Source organism: Electrona antarctica, assembly GCF_951216825.1.
Source record: "Electrona antarctica genome assembly, chromosome: 23".
In the NCBI taxonomy this organism is placed as follows: Eukaryota; Metazoa; Chordata; class Actinopteri; order Myctophiformes; family Myctophidae; genus Electrona; species Electrona antarctica.
Window position 1 is genome coordinate 6284472 of NC_136804.1, and position 14101 is coordinate 6298572.

Below are 14101 nucleotides of genomic sequence, written 5' to 3' on the forward strand. Positions count from 1 at the left end.
ACTATATTGATTTGAATAAAAAATATGTTTCCAAATGTATGAAATGTCTTTGTCAACATATATTGTTTTCTCAATAGAGGATGTATTTCACATTTAATTTACCACTTGAATGAGTTACCCATAATGTTAACGGAGCAGAGGGGAGACAGCAGACAGAGAACCTGTCGCTTATTTTGTGCCCAAGACGTCTGTGGACGTCTTTGGTATTACCGCACGGGCAGAGCCCAAGACGTCTGTGGACGTCTTTGAAAAGAAATCAAAACAATTATTTTTTTTAATACGTGGTGCCAAAGTTTGTGTTTTCGCCATTGAGAATGCATTTGGCGTTTAAATTAAATAACTTTATTAACTAATTTCAAAGTAAAAAGTTCCAGCATGTGTCTCCACAGTCAGCTGAATTATAAAAAATGTGAATGGATTTTCTAGGTGAAAGTGATTTTTGGGCAGTTTTGCGTGGGCTCTCAATGTGTTAAGGGACGTCACTGCCTTTACGAGGCTACGAGCGCCGACTTTGAAGAGTGGAATTCTCAATATACATCCCGATCCCGACTGACTTTGTTATTCATGTCTATATTTTGAACATGGGAAAATAACCCAGCTAAATGGAGGAGTGACATCCTGACATTTTCAACTACCTAGTGAATTCTCCAGATGAGTATTAATAATAGTCTTGCAAGAAGCTGTTTAGATCATTTTCAACAAATACATAGCATATAAAACGAAATACAACATATCTGGGTATTGAAAACCTCAACGGATGCAACCGTGACGTATATACCGTGCGACCACTTTGACGTGAGATTTACAATGCTAGCACTTTTCATAAACTGATGGAGTATATAATATTATAGTACATTGTAGGATGTATATTGAGATGGCAGGTATGTGACATTGAAAAGGACAAATCAAACATATGGGACACTTTATTAGAACACAAAAAAAATCGCTATAGCCTCAGTAATGAACTAGAAAAAGTGCCCTTCCGGGCACAAGTCTCCACCAGTGTGTGTGATGTTTGGCAAAATGTGTAGGAGTAATATATAAACGTGTGTGTGTGTGTGTGTGTGTGTGTGTGTGTGTGAGACGCGGCTTGGCCTGTTGTAGCGCCACCATGAGGCTGATTCGAAAACTGTCAAGTGGCATTTCTTCCTCAGCCTAGTGGGAATATGCATGCACAGTTTCACCGCAATCGGACGCTGCGTTGAGTAGTTGTGGCGATTTGTACAAAACGGGTACAAAGCGGGCTACTCCTGAAAAGTTTAGAAGCCAATCGTAGCCAATGAAGGTGGATTATGAGAAATCAAACAAACCCGTCTTGATCACATGACTATGGAGAACATGTGTACTGATTTGCGTGAAATTTGGATAAAATCTGAAGGAGTAATATTAGAAAATGTGTTTTACATATGTCGGCCTCCTGGTGGCGCTATAAAGAGCAGATGTGAAAAATTCCAGGCAAAGGTTTTTCCTTGGCCTCTAGGGAGTTGGCATACTGTACAAAGTTATCCACAGATCCATGCAGTTAGAGGTAAAAACACTTTTCGGCCAGTTATAGCGCCACCATGAGGCTGAGTTGAAAATGTTCATGTGGCATTTCTTCCTCGGCCTAGTGGGAATGTGCGTGCACAATTTCACGGAAATCACACGATGTGTTCATGATTTGCAGCATTTTGTTTGAAACTGAGCACTCCTGCGAACTTTGGAAGCCAATCTTAGCCAATCAGGATGGAGTCTGAGAAATCTGAAAGACCTGTTTCGTTGAATGGCTCTAGAGAGACTGTGTACCAATTTGTGTAATGTTTGGACAAAATCTGTAGGTGTACTGTCCAAAAACTTGTTTTGCACAAAGCGGCCTCCTGGTGGCGCTATAACAGGCCGTTCTGGGAAATGTGGGGCAGAGGTTCATCGTTGGCATCCAGGGAGTGTGTGTGCAAAGTTTGGCATCGACCTGGTTAACGGTGCCGGAGATTAGCTGGTAACAGACGGACGGAAGGACACACACACACACGGACACACACACACACACACGGACGGAGTGCAAAACATACTCTCTCCCCATGCCTTCGGCCTGGTGGAGACAACCAGTGAAATTAGGGTATTTCATGATGCCTCTCATAGGGATTGCATTGGCAGCTGCAGTACACAGTTGAAACGGACCAGAAGTGGGGCCCTGTCTCATTTGGGGGCGTGAAATTTGTAGTCCCCGTGTGTCTCTGAAAAATTCTGGCCTGGGCCAATGGAGTAACTGAATTACACTGTACAATGGCTCCCCCTAGTGTGCACGCGTCCAGCAGCAGCTGCGCTAGAGTGCGCATGTGCACAACGGTATGAGTGTCGGTGTGACTGTTTGAAGACACTTTAATTAATATACTAAGAAAACTAAAAGGTTTCGTTTGAAAACAGTGTCGTCGTTAAGCAGCTCAACCATGAAACACAGCAGGTATGAACTGATTCACCATGTTTTTACTACATTTATCTTTTATATTATTGATTCATCTTTTAACATGACGAGTATTTCTCTCTGCTTGTTTGTTATGAATGTGTTCCTAAACAAGCTAGTTAATACTTAACCTGACTCCGCCAGATGGGGCAGCAGAGAGTACACTGGGTTCCCCCCTCCTGCTCTCTGCTGCCCCATCTGGCGGAGTAAGGTTAGTTAATACTAGCAGCAGTAATAATATTGTAACTCGCTCCTCCAAAGGGAGCTGGCTCGTTGTCTGCCTGTTCTGCTGAGAGAGAGAGAGAGAGAGAGAGAGTTAGATTGATTGAACATTGTATTCACAGTATGTACATTTCAAACAAATGCACAGGTCAATAATACAAAAACTGCTTATTTAAGGACAAAACAATGAAAAGCACTAAGTAAGACTTGTTTACAATTCATCAGAACATTTAAAGATGTATGAAAAAAGGGGGGGTGAATTTGACTTTTCTTTTTACAGAGGCCAGTTTCGAATGTCAAGTTAGCCCGTAGGTGCTCTTTGAGAGCGGTTTTGTCTAGGGATTCACATTTCTTAATGGCTGTTGGTAGGGCGTTACACATTTTAGTGGCAAAGGAGCGAAATTCCAGCGGCAGTCTATGAAAATGGGAAGGGGTGAGGTGGGTTCCGGGAGGCCAAGTAGTTAGCCTGACCAGTTTGTTTTGGGAAGTCTGTAGCCTTGTTTTAAGGGCCTTTGAGGTGCTACGTGGTACCAAGAGGTGCATGCAGTCTAAAAACCTTGTACGAGGTTTGGGTCTGTTACCCTGTTAGGGTCTTCAAGGTGTTTTTGTTGACCAGTGAGGAGATCCTTTACAGCAGTGGTTCCCAAACTGTGGTGCGCGCACCCCTTGTGGTGCACGAGCGCCTTCTAGGGGGCGCGCGACATGAAAAGGCTAATGGTGGTGCTATAGTTTTATTTTAAATATATTAACATATTATGCCCATATAGGGCAAGTATATACAGAATATGGCCTATGCTGCATATATATGCCATATTCAGGTTCATATATGTGCATATATGTGGATAAATAGGAAATATATGTCTCTTTATAGCTTATTCAATTTATATTTCCATGTAGGGGTGCGTCAGCTAGGTCGGGCACTAACAGGGGGTGCATGGCCAAAAAGGTGTGGGAACCGCTGCTTTACAGGAATCTTGTTCTTTGGTTGACTTTTTTGATTACGTTGGTGGCCATTTTATCACAGGAAAGATGTGCCTCCAGGATGGAACCTATAGTAATTACTACTAATTGCTATTTGATCCAAAGAGAATGCATGCGGTTTTTCCCAGGTGTAATGATAGTTTGTTATCAGCGAGCCAGGTGCAGATTCTACCGAGTGCAGAGCTGAGCTGAAGGCCTTTTCAAGCTGCAGTTTGTCAAAGGTGCAAACGTAGTTTGTAAATGAGCAGCATTTATACTCTGTCCACTGTAATGTTAACACTATACATCTTAGTCAATCTTATGTATTTATGTATTTATGTATTTATGTATTTATTTATTATTTTTTTCGACTTGACTCCTCATGGTGGGAGTTGACTTGTGTCAATGAAATCAACTTTGAAAAGTCGACTTTGATTAATGTCCTATTGTGTTGTGGTGCACACACCATTGTAACAATGGTTAATGTCCTATTGTGTTGTGGTGCACACACCATTGTAACAATGGTTAATGTCCTATTGTGTTGTGGTGCACACACCATTGTAACAATGGTTAATGTCATATTGTGTTGTGCACACACCCGAAATAACACACACCATTGAAATGTAACCCTAACCACAACACACACCATTGTAACAAATCTTATCACGGTATTGGTTTGTTGTTCCTCACCACACTCCTTGAAACCAAAGTGTTTCCAAATAGATTCATTGGTTGTACTTGTATTGAGCATTTTTTTTATAGGGGGATATATGTGACCATACCATTAACAACCAATAGGCCTATAAGGCAAGATTTTCAAATTTTAATTATTTCATTTCAAATTAGGGGGTTTTAATGATTCTGAATCCAATCCATGCACAAAAAACACTCCATGAGTCCATGGGCTAAAAACGGTCATAGCCACTTGCCCAAATGTGCCCAAAATGCGCTGACCTGACCTTATCACATTTGTGATGACGGCTATGGCCGTTTTTAGCCCAAGGAGTGTTTTTTCGTGCAAAATGAATGCTTGGAATGGATTCAGTATCATGAAACCCCCGACATCTTTTCCGTATGGTCACATATGATATGATATGATATGATATGATATGATATGAACTTTATTTGTATAGCGCTTTTCAAAACATAGTTCCAAAGTGCTGCACAGAGCAAGATTACAACAGCAAAAAACACACAATAACAACATGATAATGGCACACAAAACAAGGATGTATGTACAACTGGCTATTAAATAGTTAAAAAACACTCAGTATAGAGGTGGGTTTTCAGGCGTGACTTGAATAACGGGACGGATGGTGCTACCCTAATGTGCACTGGCAGTGCGTTCCACATTCTGGGTGCCCGAGCGGCAAAAGCCCGGTCACCCCGGGTAACTAAGTTAGTGCGAGGGACAGCCAGAAGGGCCTTATCCGAGGATCTGAGGGTGCGCCCGGATTCAGGGAGGGATAGCATATCCCGGATGTAACTAGGGGCTAACCCATTTAGGGCTTTGAACGTGATGAGTAGGATCTTGAAGTCACATCTGGCGCTCACCGGCAGCCAGTGCAGATCTGCTAGTATTGGTGTTATATGGTCCCGTTTCTTTGTATTTGTCAGTAGTCGAGCAGCAGAGTTTTGTATTAATTGTAAACGGGATGTGATTTTCTTCGGAAGGCCAGAGTAGATGGAATTGCAATAGTCAAGACGAGATGATATGAGAGCGTGAATAACAGTTTCGAGATCCGGGGCTGAGAGGAATGGCTTGATTTTGGATATGTTCCTTAACCGGAAGTAGCAGGATTGGACGACTGTTGTTACCTGTTTTTTGAACAAGAGGTCTGAGTCGAAAATCACCCCCAGGTTACGGGCTGCAGGAGTGATATTAGTGGAGAGGGAACCAAGTTGTGCGTGTAGTGGAAGGGTTAAACTAGGGGGGCCGAATAATATAATCTCTGTTTTTGACTGATTTAGTTGGAGAAAGTTCTGTGTCATCCAGTCTTTGATGTCTGATAGGCAGGCCAGTATGCGTGACATATTTCCTGGACCTGGTTTTAATGGCATATAGAGCTGGGTGTCGTCCGCGTAGCAGTGGAAATGAATATCATGGGTGCGAATTATGTTACCGATGGGAAGCATATATAAACTGAAAAGTAGTGGCCCTAGGATAGATCCCTGTGGGACCCCACACGTGAAAGGGGCTCGAGAGGAGGAAGCCTCACCAATGGTGACGGAGACACTCCTACCTGTGAGGTAAGACCTCAGCCAGTCCAGTGCCACCTCATTGATCCCCACCCAGTGTTCTAGTCTATCAATTAAAATTGAGTGGTCTACGGTGTCAAAGGCGGAGCTTAAGTCCAGAAGGAATAAAACAGAGCAGTCCCCAGAGTCGGCGGCGAGGAGCAGGTCGTTAGTGACCTTTAAAAGTGTTGTTTCAGTACTATGGAGGGTGCGGAAGCCAGATTGAAATTTCTCAAAGACACTGTTAAAATTCAAGTAGGAAATTAATTGATTGGAAACTACTTTCTCTAAAACCTTGGATAAAAAAGAAAGTTTAGAAATGGGTCTAAAATGGTTTAAAATGAGGGGGTCAAGGGAAGGCTTTTTCAGTATGGGCTGTACCAGGGCACTTTTAAGGGACTTTGGGAAAACGCCAGTGGCTAGGGAGCTGTTTAGAATCTCTAGGATGGAGGGACCAACTGTGTCCAGGACCTCTTTCAGGAAAGAGGTGGGGATGGAATCTAGTGAGCATGAGGATGATTTCATGTGTGATATTGTCTCTAGGAGTGTTGTTAGTGAAATTGGTTGAAATGAGGTGAGGTGTGAAGGAAGTGGTGGACAATTATCTGGGGCTCTGTGTACTGGAGGGAGATTTTGTCTTATATGTTGCACCTTGTTAATAAAAAAAATGGAGGAATTCCTCACACTTTTCAGGGGAAGCCTCCAGAGGCTCACTGGGCATAGGGCTAATAACTGAGTCAATCGCTTTGAATAGTATTTTGGAATTATGGGAGTGTGAGGTGATGAGTTTGGAGAAATAACTACTTCTCGCATCCTTCACTGCGGATTGATAGCTGAGCATCAGTTCCCTGAGATGGTCTAGGGTGGAGGTGAGTCTGTATTTCTTCCAATTTCTTTCGGCCTTCCTGCATTGTCTCTTGATATCCCTGGTGTGGTCATTTAGCCAGAGCATGGCTTTAGGCTTGGAGTACTTTGTTTTTAAAGGTGCAATGGAGTCGAGGATAAGGGAGCATGTGCTGTTAAAATCTTCGACTAGATCATCAACCGATCGTGGTGGGAGCAAAGTGGAGTTGGCTGGGGTGGCTGGGAAAGCCTGACGGAAATGATGACTGGAGTTTGAGTTAAAAGTCCGGGACCGGGAGGATGTACGTGGCAGGAGGTCCGGAGGAGGGAGCATAGTGTGAAAGAAAACAGCTTTGTGGTCAGAGGGAGGGAATTCTAAAATATCTAATTTGACCAGAGAAACACCATGAGTGAGCACCAAATCGAGGGTGTGTCCTAATTTATGGGTGGGACCATTAACATGCTGTGTCAGGTTAAAAGCTTCATAAAGGTCAATAAAATCAGTTACAAAAGTGGAGGAAGGGCAGCAGACGTGGGTATTGTAGTCCCCCGTCAAGATTACTCTACCGTGCTTGGCCATAATAATTGAGAGAAACTCAGAAAATTCCTCTAGGAATCCGGTCATACGTTTTGGGGGCCTGTAAATTAAGGCACATAGAATAGGGGTCTTACCATATAAACCCTTATGAAAGAAATTGCTCAATACCGACAGCTGTTCAGCAAGTGGATTCATTAATTTATGTAAGTATATAGGCAATATTTTAGGCCAATCAAAACAACCCTGTAACACATTTCCCTCTCCACACCCCCGGTTGCCGGACTAGGTCTAGGTCTGCAGTTATTAAAGTCCTTCCTTATTCACTTGATTTCAGACCGGAGTCCAGACTGCAGGTGAAGATGAACTCTCCAGACTCAGCCAGGGACGTTTCTATTAAACAGGAACCTGAAGACATTTCTATTAAACAGGAAGCTGAAGACCACCCACATCTCAGTAAGTTGCATGTGCTCTTCCTTCCATTAACCCATTAAGAACATAGGTATTTTTGAAAAAAATACATATGTTTCTGTCAGTGGTTCTCAGACTTTTCCATGTCACGGAGCTACAAAATTACATGTATTTGGCCGCTGACCCCTATCTGAAAACATTTTGTGTGAGCCTCAGAGCTTGTAGATCGGCTATTTTCAAATAGCCAATGTGTATGATTAAAGTGGTTAATCACCTGTTGTAAACAATATCCATGCCACCTGTTACAATAGAAACGTTGGCCATGTGCCAGTGATATGGGACAAATGAAAGAATGAATAACCGTGGGCGCATCCATGTGCACATCGCGTGCACGTCAGAAAAAATTAAATAACGTAACTTTACGTCTTGGCACAGGGGGTTTTACTGCTTAAGACGTAACCAAACGTTCTTGGCACAGATTGGGTTAACTCATTGAATGCCAGATTTATTTCAACCCCTGTTCTCCACTTGCCACGTTGCCAGCCTTTTCCGTTATATCTGACCTATTCAAGACACGTTGCATTTATCGTCTGAAAAGAGCTCACTGAAAAAAACTGTAAAATCACCCATGGGTGCTCTTAGACAGTGACAGTGCTCTTATCAGCGCACCATAGGACTAGGTTTGAGGTCACGTATCGGCCTGAAAATCTAGTATGTAGTTTTCTGACTGTCTGGTCATTTAGGCCAAGGTTGTAACAAAACTAACACATTTATTTTGAACCATACCTGTGTTTCTTTGGCAGGATGTGACAGAAGAAGTTTCTGATGACGATTCATCATTAGAAACTTCATCTACTGTCAATATCTCTTCATGCAAGAGGTATCTCAGCCTTGACGATGGACATGGGAAGTCCATTAAAGTGGAGTTCAAAGAACTTATGAGAGAATGCAGACTGCAGCACACCTGGGCCAGAACTATACATACTTTCCAGGTATCCTCACACCATTATTATATCATACTATTGTACTCATAGCGCAGTGCACTCTTTTAAATTATTGGTGATTGTTTCCGTCAGGTGGGAGACTATGTTTTCACTTCTGTCCATCCAGTCAGTCATTCTGTGAGCAGCTTATCACTGCAAGGTTGTTGGACCAATCGGTTTGAAACTTTGCATGCATTCTCTCAGTAGGACAAGGAAGAACCTATGCCCCAAATCTTTCTAATCTGTGCTATAATAAGGCACTTTGGGCACTATTTTCGTGTGTTAGGCTGCACAACAGTGCCACTTGGTGGTGAACAATCGCTACAACGCTATTTCCGTGCTCGGACACAGCCAGGGACACAGGGACCCCTTATCCCTAAACCTATTTGCCTTTTTTTTGGTGCAACCACTATACACAGCTATGTGGTCTGTCTGTCTGTCTGTCTGTCTGTCTGTCTGTCCAAGCATGAAAATAGCTTGGTTGGTCATTTCTCCACTGTTTTGGACGTGGGGCGGCTCGCCGTAACCGGGCCAGCCCCCTGGCCGCATTCCTGGGGGTCTTGATGTTCCAGGGACACCCGGCGACCCTCACACAGTAACTGATATTTCTCGACCGTTTCGGACGCGGGGCGGCTCGCCGGAACCGGGCCAGCCCCCTGGGCACATACTAGAGCCCAGCACGGGCCTAAAATATAGGCCCTGGCCCGACCCGGGCCCGTGGAGTTAAGGCCCGGCCCTAAGCCCGTTGGTAAAGCCCAGAAACGGCCAGAGCCCGGCCCGAAGCCCGACATATTTTTATTTATTATTTCTAGCATGCGCGCCGCCGTGGTCGCTCTATTGGTGCACGGACGCAGTAGCAGCAGCCACTCGGCACTCTGATAAACCCACATTAAGAACAAGAAGTCATAACAGACATCACACTAAAAAGTATCCTACTTAATTATAGTTTTATGTGAGCTTGTAGATCGGCTATCGCGGACTCACGCTGCATTATAAAACCCAGACCCACAATAATAAGAACACTTACGTTTTGTATCTGCACTGTACAAATCCAACTTTGTTTAGTGTGGTAATAATGCTCCCGCTGTATTTAAATTGTTTTTATTGCGGACTGCGGATCTCCTAAAACGTCAGTTCTGTCAGAGGAGAGCCTAGAGCGGTAGCCTACTCGGTGTGTGTGTTTGTGTGTGCGTGTGTGTTTGTGTGTGTGTGTGTGTGTGCGTGTGTGAGAGAATGTAAAACGTTGTTTCAAAGTCTTTATAGTTTTTACCAGATTTGAGTGTGCTTGTGTGTGTGTGTGGGGGGGGGGGGGGGGGGGTTATTGTCACGTCACTATGGAGCAGACAGCAGCATGCTGCCGCGCTGCTGAAGCAAGTCCAGTCTGGGTGAAATTCACATCGGAAAATTAATATAACGGCCCACGGCCCGTTGGTCAGGGACAGAGACGGCCCGGGCCCCGTCGGGTCCCGACGGGCTTGCAGGTCTCTAGCACATACCTCATGGACTGGATTTTCCGGGGACCACAGGGACCCCCCGGGGACCCCCATAAGGTAACTGTCATTTCTCGACCGTTTCGGACGAGGGGCGGCTCGCCGGAACCGGGCCTGCCCCCTGGCCGCATTCCTGGGGCCCTGGATGTTCCAGGGACCCCCGTGGGCCCCCACACGGTAACTCTGTCATTTCTCGACCGTTTCGGACGTGGGGCGGCTCGCCGGAACAGGGCCTGCCCTCTGGGCACGTTCCTGGTGGTCTGAATGTTCCGGGGACCCCCTGGGGACACTGTTAGGTTGTACAGTCAACATTATTGTCCCCTGGATTCCTTGGATGATGACGACTACTATCGTGTTTTTTTTTGTTTGTTTTTTTTCAAACACACTTTGCTGCTACTCCTAGCGACACACATAGGTACATATTTTCGCTGTGGTCATGTGATCATGATTTTGTGCGCAGGTCAGGTTTTTAGATTGCATTCCAACTGGATATGAACTGCATTCCAAAATGCCTGGGCTGACGGACACCTGTGCTCAGAGGAACTCTCTTTTCTAGTTACATTTTACATTATTCTATATGCTGGTGCCCTTTTCACTTAGAGCACTTAGAGCATGAACACATATAATATAAATAATTAAAATTAAACGTCCTTTGTGGAATGAACTTCTTTTTCTACCAGTTAAACTCTTTCTGTATAGAGGAAAGGGCACACTCTCACACACTGCCCTCTTCACTTTTAATTACAAAAATAAATACACAAATAATAATAATAAAACTGACACAATTTCTGACCACTGATACTGATCCAATCAGGGTTCAGAGATTGAGACGATAGTGTACGTGCTGGGAAACAGCCGTGCCCAGACCTGGAAGCACGTGTACACGGCGGTGACCAGGGGACAGAAGCGGGTGTACGTGGTAGCCGAGGAAGAGGCCATCATGTCGGCCATCAAGAGGCGGGAGACCCCACGCAACACACGGCTGAGTGGTCTGGTTAAAGTCTGTCTGTCCAAATCCAGTGCCAACAGGGCAGACGCCCCCAGTCCACCAGCTAAACCCCACAGAGCGGACCCGGGTTTCATCCACGTCCCGTCCACCACTCTGTCCTCACAGACCACCTCTCTGTCCTCACAGACCACCTCTCTGTCCTCACAGACCACCTCTCTGTCCTCACAGACCACCTCTCTGTCCTCACATACCACCTCTCTGTCCTCACATACCACCTCTCTGTCCTCACAGACCACCTCTCTGTCCTCACAGACCACCTCTCTGTCCTCACATACCACTGGCATGTCTAACTCTCTGTCCTCACAGACCACTGGCATGTCCACCTCTCTGTCCTCAGAGAGCACCAGCATGTCCACCTCTCTGTCCTCAGAGAGCACCAGCATGTCCACCTCTGTGATGGATGACATGGTTTTCGCGCAGGCATACTCCTGGTCGCCCATGAGCAACTCTCCACATTGCCGCAGCAACAAGAGGTCTCTCTCTCGCTCGCGCTCTCTCTATCTCACTCAGTCAGTCAGTCAGTCGACACACACACACACACACACACACACACACACACACACACACACACACACACACACACACACACACACACACACACACACACACACACACACACACACACACACACACACACACACACACACACACACACAATCTAGGATGACCACCTCCAAACAAGCCCAATGAGGGACAGCTGATCCTGGTTTTGTGCGTGTGCGTGCGTGCGTGCGTGTAAAGAACTAGCTTATGCATATAAAGAACTAGCTTATGTTACCCGGCCCCCCAGAATAGGCATGCTGGGGATCATGTGGTTAATGCTATTCATAATTATGTAAAGATGTTTTTGTATTTCTCAAATACACTTTCATGTCATTCCATATTGCTGGAAAACTGTGTAAAACTGATCTTCATTAACCACTTGAACCCTATTATACTTTGTTTGACCGGAGTCCCCCAGGGGTCTATTCTAGGCAAACTATGTTTCCCCTATACACCAGATCTCTCTGTCACAGAATGTAAATAAGTAAATATATTGGGGATACTAGAATAGGATATTAGAGTGCATTTGGTTACTTACATTTGAATCAAAATCAATCATACAATGGGGGACTTTTGTCACTTGTGCACCCATCAGTTAATCAATATAGACATCTAAGCCAAAACGCAATTGTTGAGGCAAATTCTGGTCACCTCACTTTAAAAATGACCACTCACATCATCACACACATTAATGTCTTTAATAACTTGAATTGCATGACTTGCAACAATAATAAGAATTATTATTAATGTATTAATAAATTAACACGGGGACATCTGTTGTACAATATTCCACTGGCGTAGCTTGAAGTTAACCCTTAAAAACCCAATCCAGTGAAAATAACCTCCCTGGCCAACATCTCCCTCTACACTACAGGCATGACTCAATAGTAACTATATAACACATGAAAAGAGAGGAAGGATAGTGGCTTTTGGTCAGTTCTTATTTTCTTTTTTTTCTGGCGGGATGCACACGCAGATTAGACACACCAACGGACCGACATGTGGAAACAACAGTGCGCTTCTCCGTGCTTGTGGTTAGGGTTATGTTATGGTTTGAAGTAGGTTGTCGGTCTAATGACAGTCGGACCAATAGTATGTCTAAACTAATGTCTGTACCCGCACCTGAAGCCTTTTCATTTTGGAGTGCTGTGTCATTAATTGATTGATTGATTGATTTTCTGCACGTGCAGGAAGAGACCGGGAGCAGACGAGACAGGAACAGGGCGAGCAGAGAGAACCAGAAGGGACACTACAGGTGACGGAGGGAGCACCAGAGAGAGAGAAGAACAAGAGGAAGAGGAAGAATAAGTGGCAGGAGATAAAGAAAAAGAGAAATAAAAGAACAAAAGAAAATGAATAGAAAACTTAGGAAGTCATGGATGCTGTGATGGAGCAGGAGTTTTGGTCAGTATATTATACTGACCAAGTCATTAACAGTGTGTATACCTAAAACAAAAAATACCGTAGCTTATCTACACATAGGATATCCAAAACCATTACTTGGGTTTAAAAAAGAACATGTGTTCCAATGTGGTTATTTAGTCACAAGCTCTTGTTAATATTTGTCTTTGGTTCATGAGAAATGTGTCCTTTTCGGTTTAATTACCTCCCAGACAGTAAGGGCAACGGCCATGTTTTAAACTAGCCTAAGTAATCTGTCTTCCTCAGTGCTGTCAACTTGAAGTGAGGTAAAATACCAAATAAATGACCTGAAGGTGTGTGCTGTCATCAACTTGAAAGCAACAATGATGTCTCTATATTTGAAGGTGCCAGGAAAGGACAATTACTTGAAGGAATAAAGAGAAAGTAACATTCCCATTAGAACCAGTAAGACGCCTGAGGGCGAGAAGCAACCTCGCCCATATATGGAGTGTGTCTTGTGTGTACAGGGTTTGGTGAGCAGGACAGGTCAGCTCCATATATGGAGATCTAAGGGTGGCAGCGGGGGCACTGTCATGATTGTACAGGGTTTGATGAGGGCCCAGGTAGGGCCGGACCTTAATTTTCGGGCCTGTTGAGAACTCTAGTTTTCGCCGGGCGCGGCTGCACAAATAACTTTGGGGCAGGCCCGTCTAGAGGACGGGCCTGCCCTTTTGACTGACAGGTATCAGTCAAAAGGGAGACATCGAAGAGGAAGGATGGATGGGGAAGGATCAACATATGGAATGTCGGAACAGTTCAGCTCCATATATGGAGATCCAAGGGTTTGAGGTCAGATGTAGAGTTGCTGGCTGGCTCCATATATGCAGATCTAGGTGACGGCCATATATGGTGGCGTGACGTTTCACGAGGCGTGATGTCACGACCCATGATGGAGGCGTGACTGACGGTTCATAGTAATCTGTGATATACGGTCCCATTACAAAACATTATTGTAACCACTTCACCCTGTACACATTTCGGCCATTTTAAAATAGCCGATCTACA

General features: G+C 44.6%; 1 protein-coding gene across 1 annotated transcript in view; it reads left to right on the forward strand.

The window, feature by feature from the left end:
• Positions 1 to 2336: 2336 nt before the first annotated feature.
• The window catches only part of LOC306916290 (uncharacterized protein), a gene marked incomplete at its 3' end in the record, with an annotated part of 194478 nt that continues 182713 nt past the window's right edge, over positions 2337 to 14101 (forward strand). The window contains exons 1-2 of the mRNA XM_079494124.1: positions 2337 to 2440; positions 7576 to 7694. Coding sequence (XP_079350250.1) covers positions 2427 to 2440; positions 7576 to 7694 — 133 coding nt within the window. The 5' untranslated portion in view covers positions 2337 to 2426. The remainder of the gene's footprint in view (positions 2441 to 7575; positions 7695 to 14101) is intronic.